We start from the raw sequence: 22,123 nt of genomic DNA, 5'->3' as shown, positions 1-22,123 counted from the left end.
CGATCGATCGATTTGCATGATTAATGTTTAATTCGGAACGGATTTGGTTTTCCTTTCCTGCTAGAATGGCTGATTGATACGTCTAAGCGCATTGTGCCGGTGGCATGTTATTTTGAAATTGATAGATGAAACTGGAGTATTTTTTATAAACTGGTTGTGGTATGTTAACACAGGAGGAACATAACGGTGGGTTGTTTATTGTATGGGTAATTAAGGAAAAAACAACAATTCTGTTGTGATGATTTGCTTTCAAGATAGCAAACAAGTTAGATGTAGCTCATCAATTCGTTGTTATTAATTGTTAAAACGATAGGGAGGCTTATTAAATGTTTTTAGAACTTACCAACGATATCAGGGGTTCTCATTCAATGATAAATACACATCTAGACCAATCTCTCGTAGCAGGAAATGGCGGGCACACCTAGTAATTCGTTACGCCAAGAAAAAGAAGAAAAAGATTATTGAATTATGTTACACTGCATTTAATGAATTTTGTAATCATTTAAATCAAAAAAGGTTTAATCGAGTTTAATATCGGTGCTTTAAATAAAATTGTTTAATATAACAACTTAATAAAATTAAGGTTGTTATGAGGTTGCGGTGAGGTCTTGAGGATGTTGTGCCGAATATAACAATTTCTTCAAGTAATTAAACAATCAACCAAGAGGTTGCTAACCACTACAACAAATAAAAAAAAGGTTCCTTGTCAGATAATCCCTCCACGAACAATACTTATCGTCCTATTCTACATCACTGTGCTACTACTACTTCCATGACTTTCATCCTTTTCAATCGGCCGTAATGCTACTGAACATCGGATAAATCGATCATCCTTCACACAAACGACTAACTATCGAGCGGTATAATCCAATTAAAAATGACATTAAAGTTTTCCCCGGTATCGATAAATCTTTTAAGACTTTGTGCAAACTACTTCCGACTCGGCGTGCCGTACATTTTCCACGATTTAAGCAGATCATTTTCTCGTTGTGTTTCTCCCATGCCCGAACTCGTTGCGAAAATAAGTTTTGCTTCAAATGCAATGGCATAGTTTCTGCAAGAAACACGAACAGATCGGTGTACGATCGCATGAACCGATAATCGGGAATTAACTTTTCTTGTAGCATGCTTCCTAAAAGTGTAGTGTAGTGTCCACATATAGGCTAACGCGTTTTACAGCTGAAGTATCTTCATGATCTGTATCTTACTAAAGTTTTGTAGTTGTATTTCGTGTGTGTATGTTATTATGTTATGTTCTAGATTTTTGTTATTCGTTTAAGAATAAACATATAATCTAACAGTAGCAAGGTAAGCACCTTAAATATTACTTTCTACTTCGAGTGCTTTGTCACACGGTTTCCTGTCACAAGGCTAATTAGCGCCTCAAAGTAGACAATCCGCATGACAATAATAGGTAACACTATTTCTATCTTCTCTTCTTTCCTTTTGAATTGACGTTTCATTTCCACTTCTTTCCTTTCTGTATCTAGTGACTGTTACCGTTCTTGTATTTTCTCCTATTCTCTTCGATCTTGCTCATGTTGCCCATCTCGGTTTCCTGTCTCTAGTTGGTTGAGCGGAATGATTGTACTATTCTCTAAAACATTGTACACTTTTTCTATTTAAATAAAAACTCACTTCATTACCTGGTTTAATCGTTGCATTTTCGATTTAAAATCATTCTAAATAGCTGTTTAATCCTGTTGTCTTCAAATTAGAACCTAGGCAGTTCAATATTTACGCTATCGGTGTGTTACATGCCAATTCCAATTCGTCCCACTAATCCCATATGCACACTCGATTCCCCTCACGATTGCAGAAAGTGGTGAAGAAAATGTGGGGCAAAACGACTCGATGGAAAGTACAACGCTAAAGAGTAAACTGTTCATCAAGAATGAAAAATCGGCTGCTCGACGTACGTCGACTCCGGAATCCATGACCCAGCGGGCAGCGACCCAACGGGCCAGCGGACCGGCAGCCGGCGATGGTGACTCCACGACGGACCTGACGGCAGCCATGGGCGGTGGGGGACCGAGCGGGGGCGGGAGCGGAGCGGCAACAACGATGGTGTCCAACGATCGTAGGGACACGAAGGTAGACATCCCGCTCCCACCGTACATGACGCCCTCGGCAGAGAAATTTGCAGATAAACGAGTTAAGGTAAGTCTTACTATCCGTAGACGGGGTGGTTATCGTGTTGATGGAGCGCACCAAACCACATTGAGTCATGTTGGGAGGGAAAAAAGGTTAAAAGGCTGTGTGTGTGTGTGTTGTAAACAACAACAGCACGAGTCATCGAAGTCAACATGGGGACAGGAATGATGTGCATTTATTCGCGTCAATTTTTTGATGGAGTTAGTAGACAAGAAACAGGTTAACCTTTCCTGCTGGAAGTCAAATTTCCAGTCAGTCTTCGCTTCCGGCCTGCCGACCGAGAGAAAGTTTACCCGCAAAGCTCGTCGACAAATCCGCACGTGATGTAGAGCAGAAAATGTCACCATCCCTTCATTTATAATGCATTCAGGTGTCACGGTGGGTAGGGTTCACATGGATGAGTCTTATGAGCTGAGCTGACACGTCAAACTCTCCGTCCGGTTTCTGGTACACATCGTTTTGTAAGATACCGTAATCCGAACAGCATTGGATGACAATGCACCGTGAGTCCACCGAGACACAATGGCGGCTTTTGCAGCGTTTTCGTGCAGCGAATAACGGAAGAGCCCAGCTGTTCCTGTTCCCGAGCGAGGGTTTAAGGCGCACAGGTTTAAAAAAACCCATCCCATGCCGTTCTCCGTGGAGCTCATTCTTCCATGGTGCAAGCCCGGGTACGGTACACATCATTATAGTTGGATCACTGCAAACATCTTTGCCCGACGGTGAGAATCCAGCACAGAGCGAACGTGCCTTCCCACGCAAGCAAGTTGGAACCGGAGAATCACTAATGAAGATGGCCGTACTCGGGTGATCCGGCATTCGGGCGGGGGAATAAATCTTTGCAGGGCAAAATGTCCTCAGACACACAACTCTGCTCAAGAATGCATCGTTGAAGACGGACGATTTATCTCAATTGGAGCTTATCGGACGAGTGACGAACGTTTCGGGGCGAATGTACCATAGGTCGTGTTATGATTCCCCGATAGGGTATTACAATGTGTTTTCGTTTGCGATAAGCATCTTTTTATCCTTCTCTGGAGAAAGTGCAGCAATGTCTTTTGTAAGGTGTGGCATTTTCGTCCAATGACGATGATGTACGATGCGGACGGTTTAGATCCATCTTTATCAGATAATTAGCTGTGAGTAGCTGTGTGTCCTTCACGTACTACATTCTGCAGCATTATTCGGTGTTTGTTGATAAATGATCTTATATTGATTCCTTTCTGCCTGTTTTTTCAGCAATTTACACACAGTTTATTGGATTCTCGGTTATCGCGCTCGCAATTTGCAAAAAGCGAATATTAAAAACACACCCCAAAACTAAAGTGACAATAAACGTAACGGCGCGGCGTAAAAGAAGGGGGGGCGGCTGTAAAACATTAATGAAATTTGGGACAAAGTTGTGTAACAAAAAAAAACACATTAAAATACATAAATGCGTCATAATACCAACGGCAAACCCTTCAAAAGCATCGTAAAGCAACGAACAGTAGGAAATTGCCGGCGAATGCGTCTTGTGCGTCGGAAGGAAAAATGTGCAAGAAACGTTCATTCCACCTACCGGTTTTATAGCCATTTAAACGATTGCACTTCAACGCCAATCGACACAGCTGTGTCCTCTGTTTTGCGGTGTGTTGGGAGGGGGATTTGTTTTCTCGTTTTAGAACTGAGCCTGTTTTTCTGCGCCTACTGCCACCAACAGAGACGATGACAGCGGTGACGAAATGACAGGGAGTTGTTGTTTTTGTTGTTCAAGCCTTCCAAGAAGGAGATCTTTTTATGACCCTTGGGAGAGTGATGCTGTGACAGTTTTTTTTCGTGCGTGGAACTTTTCGTTAGATTGTATCTCGTCGACTGTTCGTTTGTTGTATCCGTAATCCTCAAAGTTTTAGTCAACGTTGGGTTTGTCTGTTGTAGCTTCGGGCGGTAATGTTGCTTAAGTATGCAGTGCTGTACTATGTGACGCGTGTAATTCTCGCTTGTCTGGAGTCAGTAGACGAGTAGCCCATCAGTATAGCATCAATTAACACTAACCATACGCGAATTAACCCACGTTTGTATTACATTGTATCGTCTTTCTTCCGCTTCCTACCGACGACAACAGAGACACAGCATACACGGCATGATGGAGGAGGAAAATGTGGTCCGACCTCATCAGGAAATTGCCGCCCTTTCGCTGGAGGAGAAAAAGTACTTGCTTGCAGTCGAGCGGGGTGATGTCGCTACCACGAGAAGGTAAGATGGAGAAGGCAAGCGAAGCCAGCGGCGACAACCACAATGCTCTGAATCAGCAGATCAATCTTGTCGGTGCCGCAATCTTCCTTGGGGGCAACACGATGGGGATGACGCTATCATGTAAACATAACCCTGCGTCACATATCGTTCCAGAATACTGGAGAAAGCGGAAGCGGAATCACACATCAACATCAACTGTGTCGATCCGTTGGGCCGGTCCGCCCTGCTGATGGCCATCGATAACGAAAATCTGGAGATGGTCGAACTGCTCATCAATCATCGGGTGGACACGAAGGACGCTCTGTTGCACGCCATCTCGGAGGAGTTCGTCGAGGCGGTGGAGGTGCTGCTGGACCACGAGGACAGCTGTCACAAGAATGGAGATCCTCACGTAAGTACTTCGGCGGGCATTACGATCGATGTGTGGTTTTGTAACTGATTCGACCTTGGGCTTGTTTTTGTTGTTGTTTCCACAGAGTTGGGAAGCCCTGCCACCGGATACGGCCACCTTTACGCCGGACATAACGCCCCTAATACTGGCTGCCCATCGTGATAATTATGAAATAATAAAAATTCTGCTTGACCGCGGTGCCACACTGCCTATGCCGCATGACGTACGGTAAGACGCAGAGAGTAACGCAGCGTTTTTTTTTCAATGGCTGGTTCAAACGAATGTCCCTCCTTTTCACAGATGTGGTTGTGATGATTGTGTTACTTCCCGACAGGAGGACTCGTTGCGTCACTCTCGATCGCGCATAAACGCGTACCGAGCACTGGCGAGTCCGTCGCTTGTAGCGCTGTCGTCGAAAGACCCCATACTGACCGCCTTCGAGCTGAGCTGGGAGTTACGAAGGTTAAGCTTCCTGGAGCACGAGTTCAAGGTACGGCAAGCGCGTAATCGGCACGACAGTTTAACTATTGTTAAAATTTGTCCTATTTCTCATAGAATGAGTACCAGGAGCTTCGACGACAGTGTCAGGACTTTGCAACGGCACTACTCGATCACACGAGATCTTCGCACGAGCTGGAGGTACTGCTCAACCATGACCCCACCGGACCGGCCTTTGAACATGGCGATCGAATGCATCTAAACCGGTTAAAGCTTGCCGTAAAGCTACGCCAAAAGAAGGTACGCGGGAAGGGACTAATTTTACCCCTCAGTAAACATCCCATTGCCACACAGTTTTACCAGCGCCACAAGCGACTCGGAAATCTCTTTAGCGTATTTAAATATTCATAACCGCTAATTAGCATGCAGTTGGAGTGTGGTAGAAGGCGTCGTTTTGCTTGCGGTTTGACAGTCGCTAATTGGAAGCTAACTTCGAGCGCGCTCGTTAGTCCTGTGAGGGATGGTACACACAGAGCCCTAATGGCGAATGGCATTATTTCTGGACGACAGCGGTGCAGACAATGGTTTGGTTTACATTCGACACATTATTTGCATAAAATGCTGGCGAGTTTTGCAGTTGCAGCTGGAAAGCAGACCACATGTTTATTGTTATTGTAATTGTTTCAATAATGTTGTTCCGTTTCGTGGCGACGATAAGTGGTGGGTGTGATGTGTTAATGAGATATGCTATGAATAATTTCGAGACTCTTATTTGATGATGTAATGATTTTACTTACACAAGCATAATGAACATGTTCTGCAATGTAAGAAAAATTGATTGATAATACGAAATATTCGTCTGAAAATTTCAACTTTTATCCAATTAGTTTATAACACTGTTTTACTAGTCACACATTTCCAACATCGATTCGGGGAAAAAATTGATTGTACAAATTTATTGAAACGTTTAGGCCTTCTTATATTAACCCATTAGATTCCAGCGTAAAGGTGGGAAGCTTCAAAGATGCTCTTTTAAAAACACTGGATTTGGCAAACTAAATTTTCCAGCTTATTTTAAATACCACCGGATGATAATTGAAGGCTGGCTTTAGTATCAGCGACTTCTGCATGGAAATAATGCCCATGCCCTTCATTTTGGAACAATCCAAGATGCACTGCAAAGTTTTATAACATTTAGATAAAGCTTTCATACTCCTGGAGTGTTGCGATTATCGCGGTGCGATCGATTGCTATATTGATTATTGAGATTGCACTATGGTCTACTGTTTGAAGTGAGGTGGTCTCAATTGTTCTGCTTGAAAAATAAACTGTATAGCAGGCATGAAGTTAATGTCATGAAATACCCGATGATCGGCTGTCATTTTTTATCAAAGAAGGACGGCTCTGGTTTACAGAAAAATGGCACACTTTCTGTTTTAATATTCGAGACGTTACGGCAAACATTGACTTCACCTACACGGAGTTCTTTCGAGTGAAATCATTTCGCCTGCGATGGACAATTTGTGCAGCTGTACACATGCTAACATGCCAAACTTTACCGAGAACGTGAACCTTAAATACCACACTCGTGACCCATCTCTTTTTATCATTCAGTTTTGGGGGTTGTTTTTCGTGTGCTGTCCATATGTGTAGTACAATGTTGCTCTATCGTTTGCCCCACGCGACAACGTCCCACGGTACCATGGCTCGACAGCGATTTACGTAAATCCTTCGTAAATCTCAAACCCACTGACAGCCAACATTCCACCCGCATAGATTCCACCCCTTTTCGAGAATGCATCCACGTGAAGTGACTAATCTGTGTGCAAGCAAGAAAATATGAAACGCTTTTAAGGGTTGTCATTTGTTTTTTTTCTAGTTCTGAAAGGCACTCACATTCCATTGTGTTCTTTAAAACATGGTGCCATCTTGTGTTAGAAGCGGTTGGAATGATTGTTGGAAATTAAAATTCAGAAACATTAATGCGACTTTTAAAACAACCCACTATCAGAGGATTATTCTAAATTGATTCCAGCAAACACAGCCATACACACCCATACACAAATCCACCATGTTTTGGGGCTGCCAAATTCTAAACATTCGGTCCCAAAAAACATTGCCGCTATAAATATTAAACCACTGCTCACACAACGCAACTCGCTAACTCTGTGTGTCTGTTTCCTGCACGGTCTTTCAGTTCGTTTCACATCCGAACGTGCAGCAGCTGCTGGCCAGCATCTGGTACGAAGGGTTGCCGGGCTTCCGGAGGAAAAACATGGCCCTGCAAGCGCTGGAAATTGTGCGAATAGGTAAGTTATGATTCGGGCTACGAAGGTACATCGAAAAGGAGTGACAGCACCCGTTCCAATCCGTGCCGCTGGTTTAAGAGCAAATGAACAATTGAAGCAAATTGCTTTCATCTTTCTTGGAAGAAATGGAATCTCTCAACCACTGTTTGCGGGATGCGCCTGTACGGGGAATAATAAAGTAATTGACTCATTAGGAACAACACATTCCCATCAACCTTATGCGCCACACCGACGCGGAAAAGGAAATGAAATCAAATCAACCGGTGCCACTCATTAAGAGCCACTGGGCAGGGAACGGTGGAGTACGGCGTCGTGCAGCAATAATTAATCGGAAATCTTCTCATCCTGGTTCCATCCGTTCGAACACTGGCACTCGCATACCTTTGCCCTTCGGGAATCACTTTTTTGTTTCTTTGCTCTGAATGTTTGTTTTTCTCGCTCTTCGCAGGCATCATGTTTCCACTGTTTTCCTTCTCTTACATCATCGCACCGCACTCGTCGCTCGGCCAAACGATGCGTAAACCGTTCATCAAGTTCATCTGCCACAGTGCGTCGTATTTTACGTTTTTATGTAAGTGACTCGCAGCGTTTACGGATTGCCCACTGTGGCTTGTGAGCGTTGGGTTCGGTAAGCTGCGTAAGGTGAGATAAGGGTTTAATCTTTGGCTTTTGCTTCGTTCCATACCGGATTAGTTCTACTGATGCTGGCATCGCAGCGCATCGAAACGGTGATGGGTGGCGTGTGGGGTGCCGAAGTTAGCCAGGAGCATGACGAAGTGCCTACGAAGCGCGGTGCGAGCCCAACCCTGATCGAGTGGCTCATATTGGCCTGGGTTAGCGGTGAGTGGGAATTAAAAATGGAAAATCTAATTAAAACTTTCACCTTCCCCCGCAATTCACATCTACATTTGCTCAAAAAAGCAGTGTGGATCGATTGGCTAGCGAGATTTAATCGGACTTTCCGGTGCCGGCTGATGGTCCCCGGTGCAAATAGACTCACCTTCCGGCTTTTCGATATGCATTTCAGGACTTATATGGAGCGAGGTGAAGCAGCTGTGGGACGTGGGCTTGCAGGAGTACGTGAACGATATGTGGAATGTGATAGACTTTGTGACCAACTCACTGTACGTGGCGACGGTGGCACTTCGAGTCGTTTCCTACTTCGAGGTAAGTTCGAAAATACTAACATTTGTAATTAGGCAGCTGCTTCCCCAGTAAACTTTTGCACCATTTACCATACGGGGCAGACGAAATGCCACACACCTTCCTCTTCGTCGATATTTGTCCGGAAAGTTAATTGGATTTTCGACCAGAATATTTGCCCAAAATGCTTCAACCGAAACGATCAGCAACTTGCTACGGCGAAGTGTTTGCTGTGTCACTCTTCGTAAGCTTCATTTTTCTTCACGGTTCATCAAACTGCTTGAACAGTCTCTATAGCCGTGGAACTCATTTTCCTTTTGGGGGAAGTTTCCTTCGTTAACAACCTGTGGACATAATGATCGCTATGTTGTTTTCCCTCGAAGTTTGTCCTCATTATGCTTCCAAGTAAACGACCCAAGTTGGTAACACGTTCTCGAGATGTCCAACATTCGCGCACTGTGGCGACAACTGATAGGAGCTGAAATTCTTCAAAGGCTCACACGTGCCCTTCACTATTCGCTGCAATTGCAGGTCCAGAAGGAGATGACGTACAACAAGTATGCGGCGGACTTACCGCGCGAAAAGTGGGACACCTGGGACCCGATGCTAATATCCGAGGGTCTGTTCTCTGCGGCCAACATCTTCAGTTCGCTCAAGCTGGTGTACATCTTTTCGGTCAATCCACATCTTGGACCGCTGCAGGTATCGCTCTCCCGCATGGTGATGGACATCATGAAGTTCTTCTTCCTGTACGTGTTGGTACTGTTCGCGTTCAGCAGTGGTCTCAATCAGCTTCTTTGGTAAGGTGTTGTCTATGGGGAGGGAGAATCCTATTCATCACTCTGCTGATGCGCAATTTGTTGCGTCCATACTGCAGGTACTATGCGGATCTGGAGAAAAAACGTTGTCCAGATGTGTCCAATTTTTCCGGACCAAATATCACCTCCACGGATCCGAACGCTTGCATCGTATGGCGACGGTTTGCTAAGTATGTCGATATATGGATTTAATAGCAAGAAAGTGAGGGCGTTTACTAATCTCACTTCCATTGCTTAACTTCAGTCTCTTCGAAACGATACAGACACTGTTCTGGGCCGTGTTTGGACTGGTGGATCTGGAGAACTTTGAGCTGGACGGGATCAAAATCTTTACGCGGTTTTGGGGCATGCTGATGTTTGGGACGTACTCGGTGATCAACATTGTTGTGCTGCTGAACCTACTGATCGCCATGATGAATCACTCATATCAATTAATATCGGTAAGATAGATGTTGCTGAAAGCCCCTTTCAATCTCGCTTTCAATGCTGACTCCCTTTTGCTGCATTTTGTTGCACAGGAACGTGCTGATGTCGAGTGGAAGTTTGCCCGTTCGAAGCTGTGGATCAGCTACTTTGAGGAGGGCGGAACCTGTCCACCGCCGTTCAACATCATCCCAACCCCGAAGTCGCTGTTCTACATCTTCCAGTGGGTGAAGCGAAAGTTCTGCGGCCACTCAAAGGCGGTAAAGAAGGAACACATGAAAACGATTCGAGTAAGTCTTGTTCGTCGCAGCTGACCAACTGCTCGACACTCAGAAAACACTTCAGAACTCTGCGCTGGCAGCACATTCCAGATGGTTGTACAATGCTAGCACCACGCTAAAGGCACCTCACAACAACAACAAAGAAACCATACGGACACAGATTGGCTTGTTCACGAATTATCCTCCTCACCGCTTGATGGCGCACACTTCCATTCATTTCCAGTTTTGTTAATGTGTGGTTTTACAATTTCTTTTTCCCTTCTTTTCCCATTTCCCCCTTTCAATGCTCTGTGTGTGATGCGTGCTATCATTCTCTCACTCCATTTCCGTGGGCATTGGGTTGACTGTATGATTGTTGTGTGTTTTCGTGTGCGTGTGCGTGTGTGTGTATGCCTTGGGGGTATGCGCCGTGTGTACGACTTTTTCCTCCCTCTTTTGGCGGCTATTTGCTCTGGTGGTTTCGATTGCAATTCGTTTCAGCGGAAGGTAAAGCAGGCGAGCGAGCGGGACTTCCGCTATCAAAGCATCATGCGCAATTTGGTGCGCCGGTACGTGACGGTCGAGCAGCGGAAGGCGGAATCGCAGGGCGTCACCGAGGACGATGTGAACGAGATCAAGCAGGACATATCGGCGTTCCGGTGCGAGCTGGTGGAGATCCTGAAGAACAGCGGCATGAACACGGCCATTGCAACCGGGCAGGGCAGCGGTGTTGGTGGTAAGAAGAATCGCCAGAAGGAGCGGCGATTGATGAAGGGCTTCAACATAGCGCCACCGCCGGCACCGGATGCGGGACAGCATCTAACGCCCGTGTCGGAGTTCATCTCCCAACTACCGGACCATTCACCGCATGAGCTGTTCGCGGGTGTGTTTGGGCCGGGATTAACTCCCAAGAAGGCATTGCACCAGGTGAACCCAATGCATCAATATTCGTCCCAATCCCAGAGTTCCTTCGGCGAGAACAATAACCCCATGCACAAGCTAGCAAAGTTGGCACCGAAATTCAACTCCAAGAGTCGTCCCGGATCACACAAGAAGCGTTGGGGTAAGGTTGAAGCCTTCGTCTCTCACAAAATACCCGAAGTATACTGAGGCACCTAATTGACGGTTTCCATTTGCAGGCACTCTCATCGAAGCAGCTAAGCATGGCAGCGTGTCCAAGTTTATCGGACGCTCACGGTCCGAAGACTCGGTGTGCAATCACGGTCCGGGGAGAGGTGAATCGGCCAGCCATAGTAACAGCCCGGCCTCGGACGAAGCCATCACGGAATCACCGTCCGATTCGAACCCCAGTCTCGATCGGCCCGATGTGGAACAGTGTCCCGATCCGCACAAAAACCACCATCGAAACCGGGACCGGCATCAAGACCGTCGGCAGCATGGCGGAAGCGATCGCACGGCGCAGCACAGTACGACCGCTAACGGGAAGAATGGACGTGAAGCGAAGGAGCATGCGCATCACTATCATTTGCATTTCGGTGCGCTGGCAGCACTGAAGCGCAAGCGAAAAAAGTTCTCCAACAGCCGCAACTCCAGCCCGGTGCTGGAGCCACCGAGCGAGCTGCCGTTGGTGACGAATACCGTCAGCACGACGGGTAATTCAAGCAGTAAGGTAAGCGCTAGTGTTACGTGCCGTTCGTGAATCGCTTAGACCGGTTTAGCTTATCTCTTTTTTTGCTTCCATAACATTGATTGAAATGTCGTCTAAAGCAGGGGTCGACAAGTTATCTAGCAATAACCTTGAACAAACGTAGACCATTTATAACACTAACAATTACTCTCGCTGATTAAAAATAAAGTAAACACCTGTTATGTATTGGTGCTTTTTAAAGCACCTCATTAGCTAATACGAAAAATTCTTTAAATATTTCTGTCAAGTTACATAAAATATGATTAAAATTAAATATTACCCACATTGGAAATTAAATTTATGATCAAGACCGTGGATTCGAGATGTAAAAAATGATCAGGTAGATCAGTTAGAATAATCTGGTAGGGTGCACTAAATCCGCTCTGCCAACCACTGGCTAAAGAAGGTTAGTGGTGCCCATTAGTGATGCATATTTCTTCCATGAAGTATTGACTCGGTGTGACTCGTACATTCCTTCAGTACCAGCACGTACATCTTTCGACGTATCATTCACGCGCCGTAATTAGCACAGTAATGCTTACATTTTATTCACCTATCAACTAGGTACTGAAACGTGCTTCCAGTGTACCGACGCGTGGGGCCAGTGATGAACCGGAAGCAACCGTTAGCGTTCGACCGGCCCGTCACGAAGCGACGCAAAGCCAACAGCACTCGATCGAGCATCAGCTCGAAGGTGCGGCACCATTAACACCCTCCACCACGGAGGAAAGCGTTGACCAGCAACCGGCGTCAGCCCAACCGCAGACCACTCTCGCAGTGCACAAGCACCAAAAGATCATACGCGGTAGGAACAGCTCCAACGAACCCCTACTGCGTCTACAGGAACATCGTGATAGTAGTGATGGCGGTACGGCAGGCGGTTGCGAACCATCGGCCGGTGGTGGAATTGGGTCGGGCGGTGGACCATCGTCAGCATCGTCCACGCTGCGCTCGGTACCGAAGATACCAGGTGTAACGCCGCTAAGGGGCCATTTACACTCCCAGGGTTGGTTATAGGAGATGGCGATGCATCGAAACGCAGGCTACACTATTTGTATGTAAATATAGCTGAACATCCAGTTGCATTCCATCGGCGTACGAAGGAACGGAATGATTGGATGCAACACAAGGTCGAGAGTGTGTAAACTAGTCAAAAGCATCAATTCTAAACGAGGTGTACAAGCGATGTGAGGTAGCGTTGAGTTAAATGAGAAACTACATTCTCTTAACTAGTCTGATGAGACACATTTAAAGATCATTGGAAGTATGGTTGTCAGATATTCCAGCAGTTTGTATTAATCCTCACGAGGGATACTTTGTAGGGCCTAAACGGGAAATGTAACGGGTTGCGGACAAAAAAACGCTAACCCGCAATGGTGCCGATCCTGTCAAGATCTCCGCTCCGTAAGGCTAGGATTCACAGACCAAGTGATCCTGGAACCTTTGGGCGACGAAGCGAAGATCCTAGCCACAATCGCACGAGGAATTGTTCAACCGACGGATTCTGTGGTAGCTTTAAGGAATAGGTGTGTATAACGATAACATACAATAAGGGACCAGGTCTCTTGAGGAAGTGTTCGCACGTGCTAAGCGGCGGTCAACGGTAGCTGTTAAACTATCATTTGTTATTCGCTATTGGAAATCGTACAGGAACACAGGCGGTCGGGGTAGAAATTGGTTGGTTGTCCAACCACTTGGACGTGCTACCACTTGGACTCACATGTGCACATTTATGCATTCTCTTTTAACCGGTAGTCGTCTAGACATGGTGTACGTAAACAACGTGAGCTAAACATGTCAAAAACCCGTACACCTTAAACTTCTCGATACATTTTAGCATATTAAGAAAGACAGCCACTACAATCCGGATAACCGTACGATGAGTTAAACAGATAGAATATTACCAGAAAGGGATGTGAAAAAAAAATCGTGCGTGAAGAAATGTTTCTGTAAATGAAAGGAAAACCCACGGAAATAGTAAAAGAAACTCGATAACAACATTAATTAAAGAGAAAATTTAACACAAGAAGTAAAAAGGAGGCCTTATAATAACATGTAACACGATATATGTATATGTATCACATAACAAAGCAAAACAAAACAGAACAGAAAAAAATGGAACAACTATTGATAACGCGTACGCGTCAACTCTCTTTCAAAGACGACTAGACATAACGAAACATAAAAATGAATTGAAAAACGAAATTAGAAAATCAAGAAAATGTCAAGCAAACCGTATGAGATAATGAAACAAAAAAAAATACACACAAACACAGTAAACAATTCATTAGCTGCAATCGAAAGGTAACAAGTTCGGTAGATATAAACTTAAGGCAAGTATAAAAAAAACTATACGTAGAAAACAGGAATAATGGTTTGGCGAAAACAAGAAACCCGTCGTCTAAGTGCAGAAGAAAAGCTAGAAACGTAAACACGAAAAATTATATTAGAAAACGAAACAAAACCAAAAAACTATAACCTATTAAAAGAAAAAAAAAACAGACGAAAAGGGAGAAAAGGGAAAGCACCAGTAACAGAAGGGATTCGTTTAATCAAAACAAAGTAAACTTCTAAAATTTAAAAGCAGGACTTGCGTGCGGTATAAATGGGAAGAATTGTAGATATATGAAGGTCGTCAGCAGAGATTTAACCAGCCAGATGTAGATGGATTTGTTAACAGTATCGTTTGTTGGATTGTTTTGACAAAGATGGGGTGGAAACAAATGTTGAAGTATAGTATGGAAGGGAATTGGTTAAACTTTGCAAGAAGGCTTGCATAGATAGACAAAACGGAAAGCGCTTGGTCACAAACTCCATGCTCTGTGGACAGAGGACAGTGAAGTGAATTGTAATAAATATCTAATTTATTTGAAAGTGCTTGTTTTGTTTCATTAGCGCCGCAACTTTCCCGACGACAGTGCAGCGTTGTTTGAGCGCAATGCAACATGTGGCTCACGCTGCAATTCATTCACAACAAAAACTGACCGTACGAGGGTGGAAAATTCATTACGAAAATAGCACCTCCGTATTCGTCCTCCCTCGCTGAAGGGCGTCGGATGTCTTTGCGTCGATTCACTCGAACACTCTCAATGGAGGTTTGTTTCTATTTTATCATCCGCTCTCACTGTATCCCGTGTGGGAGATTTCTCTGTGCTCAGCGTGCACGGTGTGTAGACGTATCGTTTATAGGGTAATACAACTGCCGAGTTCAGTCTACTTGCAACCATCGAGTAGAAAGCATACACACAGCAGGCCAGGTCTGGCTACATCGGGTGATGTAGGTAAATTTCGGATGGTGTTATAGTGAGATTATTTGCCGCCGGTGTGTACCTACAGTTGAATGAATCTGAATCTAAGTGAGAAAAAGTGGCTTCTCAATGGAAGAATTAGTCACGTCACATTTGGTGAGCGAATGGGAAGCTGTTGCCCACGAAATCCCCCCGCTTAACAGGATCGATTTCTGTCTCATCAGGTGGACCATTTGGTGGTGTACGGATTGCAGTATCTTCTGCTCTGTTTGTTTTTCTGGTCTGAGCTGGCGTACGTGAAGCAGAATGTATCCGATGGATCAACCAGACGTTCCGCTTATAGTATACTATCGGTATTGCTAGTACTCTTTACACTGCTCTCTGTCATTCTGGCGGCTTACCGCTTGGTCGTCGACTCTGTGGCGGTGTTGAGAGATGGAATGGAGGCTATTTCTATGGTAAGCATATTAATCTGCCGGAGCTGATGTGCTAAAAGACCTTCTACAATACATTATAACACTTTTACCAGCATGACAAATGATCATGATGCTGTTATCAGTCTAGGTCGTTGAGCGTCTTGACACAACGTGCAAGATAAGAGTGTCGCTCAACCAGCTTCCTAGCTGTGATACGCACTCACAAACCACACCTTGCCTATCTTCCTTCAGGTAGCCGTGCTCTGCCTGCAGATTTATTCATCCCGCCGTAATGTGGATCACGTTTATCTGTTTACCTTTTGGACGCTTCGGTTGCTTGCCCTCTCGATCGACTTCGCGTTCGATCGTGCGGATGTGTACGATGTGGTGCATCTTATGCTCGCCGTGTCCTGGCTGTGCCTATGCGGCGTTCGATCGCTGCGAAATGATGCACTCCATTCCAGCACTAGCTCCACTATACCACGTGAGCCGAATCTACTCCGAAGCTTATTCTTTTCCTGGTTGGATGAGACCTACCGGGAAGCGCATAGGGGTAGTGAAACGTTTCACGAGGGTAAGCTGTTTGGCACGCTGCAGGAAGATCGCCGATGTGAATCACTGTTGGAGCTGTACGAGAAGGCTCACGCAAACCGTGGCTACACTGCGGTGGACGATGGTAGTGGACAGACGCAGCGGGAAAACCATCGATTTACCATCCGTCGGCTACTAGCCCCGTTCTGGCATGACATCATACTAACCGGGTTGAATCGGTTTGCACTGATCGTGTTTTACTTTCTCTGCCCGTATCTCTTACGGTAAGTACCTTTCTCCGGTACTTGGCTATCGGATGAAGACCCTTGTGAAGGAGTTTATTTTTATCAATGACCTATTGATGGTGCACTGCTCGAGAGGTGGGGACAAGATTACTTGCCTGTCCGCAAACAAACACTGCACCGACCATTGAAGTAAACAATCAGGTTTTTGCTACTAAACGCACTCGACGTTGCACCGTATTGTGTGTTTTGTGTCGATGAGTCGCCTAACATGTGTCTTTGTTTTTCGTTTTAGGGTTCTACTTGAAGAAAACCAATCTCGAATGTATCAGAAGTGGATTGTGACGGCACTGTTTGATGCATCGATTATGATTGCTCTGCTTAACACGCAGTACCAGCACGCCACACAAGACATAGGGTTACGCATCAAGTCCATCCTGATGGGTACAATCTACCGTAGCATTCTGGCTCAAGCTTCCACCACAAACACATCAAGCGCTACGTTAACGACCGACACGCTGGTGTTTGTGCCCTTCGTGCAGGATATACACATGATGTGGTCCGGTCCGCTGATCATTATCGTTACATTCGCTGCGCTTTGGGTGTGCGTTATAGGACCGAGTTGTCTCGTAGGTCTAGCTATAATGATAGTCATGATCTTCATCACCAGACTGCTAGCGCAAAAGATCTCCCGCCAGGAGGAAAACATTAAACGCTGCAAGGATAACCGTGTACGGCTAACAACCAATTCGATCGAGCAGGTGCAACAGATCAAGTCCGATCTGTTGGAAGAGTTTTTCGAGCAGCAGATCGGGGTTCATCGGACGGAAGAGATGCGCCATATGCGTACCTTCATATGGTACGATGCATTGAAATACATGCTCAGCATCGTTACACCGACGGTCGTTGCTTGCGTCACGTTTTTGTTCATGTATCTCAACGGTAGCGGATCGTTGCTGACCGTACAGTCGATGTTTGTGGCGATCGCACTGTTTAACATTACGCGCTATCCCATGTCGGTGATACCGAACGTGATGACGAACTGGACAATCGCTAACGAGAAGCTTGCCGGTATCAATGCGATGGTGTGCGATGAACGAAAGGACGAGCCGAATGTAAAGATGCAAAAGAGCACAGTAAAGAATGGAGCGTACAGAGGTAGTCTCGAGAAAATGCAAGACGCAGCGCATACGTTCGTTGACTCTATCACGGAAGATTCGGCCAAGGCAGACTTACTAAAGTACGATCGGGCACAGTTTTCGATTGCTAATAAAGTGATCTTACGCGATATCAACATGAAGGTACGGGCGGGTACCTTTACCGGTGTAAGCGGTACTCATGGTTCCGGCAAGACGACACTCTTGCGTGCGATGATCGGGACGGTACATAGAACAGCGGGAACAGCCACCATCACGTGGGATCGCGTGTCTTACTGCCCACAAACACCTTGGATCCACAGTGGCACCATCCGGAGTAATATCCTGTTCGGTCAGGAGTACGAGCAGTCTCGTTACGAGGAGGTGATACGTGCTTGCTGTCTGGAGGATGATCTTAAGACATTCCCCAACTATGACGAGCGTATCGTAAGTGAAGGTGGACACTCACTGTCAGGTGGACAGGCGCGAAGAGTTTCGCTGGCCCGTGCCGTTTATCGACGTGCCGACATATATCTTTTCGATGATGCACTCCGCTCACTCGATCCCAACGTGTCCCGTAAGGTGTTTGATAATGTGTTTCATCGTACGAGTGGTTTGCTGGCAGAATGTTCCTGTGTGTTTATATCACACGATCCCGACCATCTAGCCGTAGCCGATACAGTATTGGTAATGTCCGAAGGTACCATCGATAAGGTACTCACACCTGCCGAAATGAGTGATCAAATTGTTCAGCAAATTGCCGAAGAAAATGAAGAGGAGTGCGATCAGAAACTAGTGACAGCAATGAATCTGAAGCGAAATACAAAGCGTTCCAGGAATCCTCACGCAAAGCCCAATGAGAATACCCGGGGTAATGTGTCACTGGAACTGTACATAAACTTTATACGCTTACTCAAACCACTATACTGCATCGTGGTAGTGGCGCTGGAAGGAGTAACCATCTCGATGGATATCTTCATCACTACTCTGCTGGCAGGATGGGCTTCAAGTGACAAAAGGACGAACGGAGATTTGTGCAAGAGCTCTTGGGTCATGTGTGTCTGGATATTGGCGGTGTTCTGCAAGACAGTGTTACTTCAGTGGGGAGGTTTACAACTGTCGAAATTCGTCCATTCTCGCATGCTTTCCACTGTTCTGCGCCAACCAATGGAGTTCTTCGATCGTAATGATTCCGGCGTGATTGTGAACCGCTTTTCGAACGATCTGAACATAGTCGACGCCAAGATCATCACGAACCTGCGCTCGGTGCTGAGCGCCTCGTTTAGTGTGCTTGGAACGCTAGTACTGTTTGTCTGCAAGCTGTACAGCAAGGTTCTGTTGTTTGCCGTGGCATTTGCGGTTGCCGTCTTGTTAGTTTTCGGTCTGAGGCGTTTACTAAGCTATCACTTGCAGGTGGCACGTACTTTGAAGCGGTTGGAGGCAAGCTCACGATCACCGATCATACTGCAGTACAATGAAACGCTGCAGGGCATTGATACAATCAAAGCGTACGATGCGGAGGAACGATTTCTTCGACAGTTTCTGGAACGGATCGATACGCATCAGAACTACATTTACCACAACAATTCCGCCAACCGTTGGATAGGTATTCGGCTAGAGTTCATCGGTGCGATGGTCATTTACTTTGTGGCACTGCTTATCGTCAGCAATCAGTCGATGGTTGGGTTGGCTTTTGTAGGTATTATCATCAGCTACGTGCTCCGCTTAATTCCCTCGCTCAACGGCCTTCTGTTGGCGGTTGGCGCACTGGAGGAGAACATCATATCATTCGAGCGTGTTACACAGTATTTGGATTTGCCACGCGAAACGCATCAGGAGTCAGGAGTCGACTATCCGATCATGGAAGAGGAAAAAGTACCGGTCCGGGGACCAATTGAATATCGTGACGTCTCGCTAACCCATGCTGATGGATCCACAGTGCTCCACAACATCACGCTCACGATCGCGGCCGGTGAAATGTTGGGTATCGTAGGTCGAACTGGATCTGGGAAATCGAGCTTCATTGGAACATTGTTTCGATTTTACCCGAAGCAAACATCAGGAACTATTCTCATTGCTGACGTAGGGTTGGCGGACATATCGTTGAAGAAGTTGCGCAGTGAACTGACACTCGTCCCCCAAAGTACAAGCTTGTTTTCAGGGCTCGTGCAGAACTTCATAGACCCATGGGAGACGCATACGAACGACCAGTTAAACACCAGTCTGCGTGAGTGTGAGCTGGGAAATGTCAACTTAGGTGCAACACTCCAGGAACTTTCCGTTGGCCAGCGTCAACTTCTGTGCCTGGTGCGCGGTCTGTTGCGTAAGAAACCGATCATCATACTGGACGAAGCTACCTCAGCGCTCGATGAAAACACGGAGGATCTCATACTGAAGGTGCTTCAAGAACGGTTTCACGATCGTACCGTTCTGATGATTGCCCATCATCTTAACACAGTGCGAAGCTGTGATCGTATATTGTGGATGCAGGATGGACGTGTGCGTAAAATTGGACCGCTGCAGGATTATTCGGCGGAGGAGCGGATCGAGCTAGGATTCCGTGATTAGTACTTAAAAGTAACGCTGTGTGATAATTAGCTGACATCCAGTATACATTCTGCATTCATTATTTATCCATTTTAGCTCCCAAAATTCATATACATTCTAACGCTATTTATGAGTGTATTTTACACGAAGCAACGATGTACTTAACGTGCCTAAGAGAATATAATAGTAATACACATATTGAAATATAATCAATACAATTTAAAGATGCATGAACATTAATCTGACGGCTTATATATTTATGATGAAACTGAATCTTTAAAAAAATGCAAACAGTGCTCCTCGACGCATATCACAAACAAAATGGCTTCGATTTAAGCGTTTTAGATTTGATTTAACGGTTGCCTAAGCGTTTCGCAGTAAACGCTTCCCTGCTTGTCCACAGCTTGGTTGATGGTTTTTTTCGTAATGCACAAGCTGAATCGGTGGTTCACTTCGATTTCAACAACCTGTGACGTAACTGAGGAAGGAGATTCCAACATTACGCACGCACCGCGCATGTGGAAGTGTGTAATCGGTGTGGGCACAAAACTTGCTTCTCACGTCGATCAATAAATACGCAAGCGCAAAACCGTGCCCAACTTATCTTATCTCGCCCGTGACCATGGTTTGCAACGATACTGCCAGTACTGTGATAATTTTATGAAGGAAACGGGTGTCGGCATGTGTCGCTTTAATGGAATTGCACATCATTTTGCAAGTCAGCCAGTGTCCTATCCACAAGTCATTGTTAATAGGATGTTTGTAGTGCATTATGATCCGTTGTTATCAATTGTCCAATACGATTGCAGAAGGCGATGAAATAATCGGGATGTTTCACCTTACGTTTCGATGCTAGATGTTGGAGATGTATGAGAGGGAAAATGTAACTTCCGATTTACATAGGACAATATATGGAATTGTGTTCACAAACTGAGACATTTAGCGACCATTCTATTGGTATGTTAGGCTTATTTTACGAGCTCTGGATGTAATGTTTCTTTATAATCATTCCTTAAAGTAAAATGCTTGGTAAGGTAAGAATATAATTCATCACCTGTAGCTACCTAGATCTTATCAAACTGGTCATACGGCGCCTTCGGTAGTATTCGAAGTAATTGGAAAAATATACTTTAATATTTACAAGTGGATTTATGCTCCTTCTACAAATTAGAATTAATACCAATGTTTTCCATTAAAAAATGTCCGGAATTCAATGAAGCCAATAACACATAACACAAATTCATTTGATTTGAGCTACTCTGGTGGGTTTTCAGACAAAACGTCGGGAGTTCATTTTAAACTCAGTAGTAATAGAAAGTTGTGTGGTAGTGTGTTCCAAATCATTCATAACTACCGGAATTTCACACAAGCAACGCCTAACATACTTCCATCAAACTACAAATCTCGGATAGTGATTCCGTACCCTATGGTGTCTCAATTGAGGTTCTCAATCAGCACCTAACGGTGACCCCGGTCGGTCAATTGAACTATGCACAAATAGAAACAGAAACCGTTTCGAGGGCCCAGCAAGAATTTTACCAGCAAAAGATGTCTGGACGCTAGTACACACAGCAATGTGCTGTATTTGGACATGCTTGCCGATGCGTTGTCGTTTGTGTGTTATCGTACAACACTACTCGAGACCCCAGTAAGGTGATGATGATTGGTGCATGACTTGCGCCCTATTTCCCGAAATATAAAAAACCTTTGCTAGTGATTATATGGGCCCACATATCACCGATCTTATCGGTAGGCATTTGTCGTAAATCGCATACCTGCTTATCAGATGGATCAACTCATCCAATGCTCAGCATTTTTTTGCGTCTACCACTGTGTTGGTGCAGGGGCGATCCACCAAAATGTCAGAATTAGTAATGAAGTAAGAAAATAACTATAATATTGTTTTAAGAACACAGTGGCGTAACTTCACGCCTCATGTTCTATGATCATGAAATGAGCTACAAAGTGTTTAGTTCCATCCACAAAATCAGTCCAACCACCAGACACGAGTGCGGATTCCAAACACACATGCAGCAACGCCAAATCCGCACACATCGGTCCCACAACTAGTGGTCGATACCTTATCGTCTCGATACACGACCGGTGTCAATTATATTTTAACCCCCGTTCCGCGATCAGGTTGAATCAGTTGAATAGAAATCTTGCAACGGTAAGGATCTAAAT

General features: G+C 45.3%; 2 protein-coding genes across 2 annotated transcripts; both read left to right on the top strand.

The window, feature by feature from the left end:
• The first annotated feature begins 2,024 nt into the window (after positions 1–2,024).
• On the top strand, positions 2,025–14,693 carry LOC128304985 (transient receptor potential-gamma protein). Its single transcript, XM_053042243.1, has 17 exons — positions 2,025–2,160; positions 4,259–4,389; positions 4,543–4,780; positions 4,866–5,008; positions 5,081–5,270; positions 5,336–5,518; positions 7,416–7,527; positions 7,976–8,098; positions 8,221–8,367; positions 8,555–8,694; positions 9,202–9,470; positions 9,548–9,658; positions 9,733–9,928; positions 10,007–10,201; positions 10,673–11,234; positions 11,311–11,801; positions 12,384–14,693. Exons 1-17 carry the CDS (start codon positions 2,065–2,067, stop codon positions 12,834–12,836), a joined length of 3,780 nt encoding a protein of 1,259 aa, XP_052898203.1. The 5' UTR covers positions 2,025–2,064; the 3' UTR covers positions 12,837–14,693.
• Positions 14,694–15,154: 461 nt separating this feature from the next.
• Positions 15,155–20,129, top strand: LOC128304984 (multidrug resistance-associated protein 1-like). Its single transcript, XM_053042242.1, has 4 exons — positions 15,155–15,223; positions 15,292–15,525; positions 15,736–16,298; positions 16,552–20,129. The coding sequence occupies exons 1-4, from the start codon at positions 15,197–15,199 to the stop codon at positions 19,958–19,960; spliced, it is 4,233 nt and encodes a 1,410-aa protein (XP_052898202.1). The 5' UTR covers positions 15,155–15,196; the 3' UTR covers positions 19,961–20,129.
• The last annotated feature ends 1,994 nt before the right edge of the window (positions 20,130–22,123 follow it).

This window comes from Anopheles moucheti, chromosome 3 (genome assembly GCF_943734755.1).
Source record: "Anopheles moucheti chromosome 3, idAnoMoucSN_F20_07, whole genome shotgun sequence".
Classification (NCBI taxonomy): domain Eukaryota; kingdom Metazoa; phylum Arthropoda; class Insecta; order Diptera; family Culicidae; genus Anopheles; species Anopheles moucheti.
Note: the sequence above shows the minus strand (reverse complement) of the source record. Positions and strands in the feature narration are given on the sequence as shown.

Bases quoted from the DNA above. Each gene is read 5' to 3' on its own strand.
- LOC128304985 (XM_053042243.1), top strand. From the start codon at position 2,065: ATGGTGTCCAACGATCGTAGGGACACGAAGGTAGACATCCCGCTCCCA. The intron at 8,368-8,554 runs GTGAGTGGGAAT...TATGCATTTCAG, and splicing joins CATATTGGCCTGGGTTAGCG to GACTTATATGGAGCGAGGTG. The intron at 8,695-9,201 runs GTAAGTTCGAAA...CTGCAATTGCAG, and splicing joins GAGTCGTTTCCTACTTCGAG to GTCCAGAAGGAGATGACGTA.
- LOC128304984 (XM_053042242.1), top strand. From the start codon at position 15,197: ATGGAAGAATTAGTCACGTCACATTTG. The intron at 15,526-15,735 runs GTAAGCATATTA...ATCTTCCTTCAG, and splicing joins GAATGGAGGCTATTTCTATG to GTAGCCGTGCTCTGCCTGCA. The intron at 16,299-16,551 runs GTAAGTACCTTT...TTTTCGTTTTAG, and splicing joins CTCTGCCCGTATCTCTTACG to GGTTCTACTTGAAGAAAACC.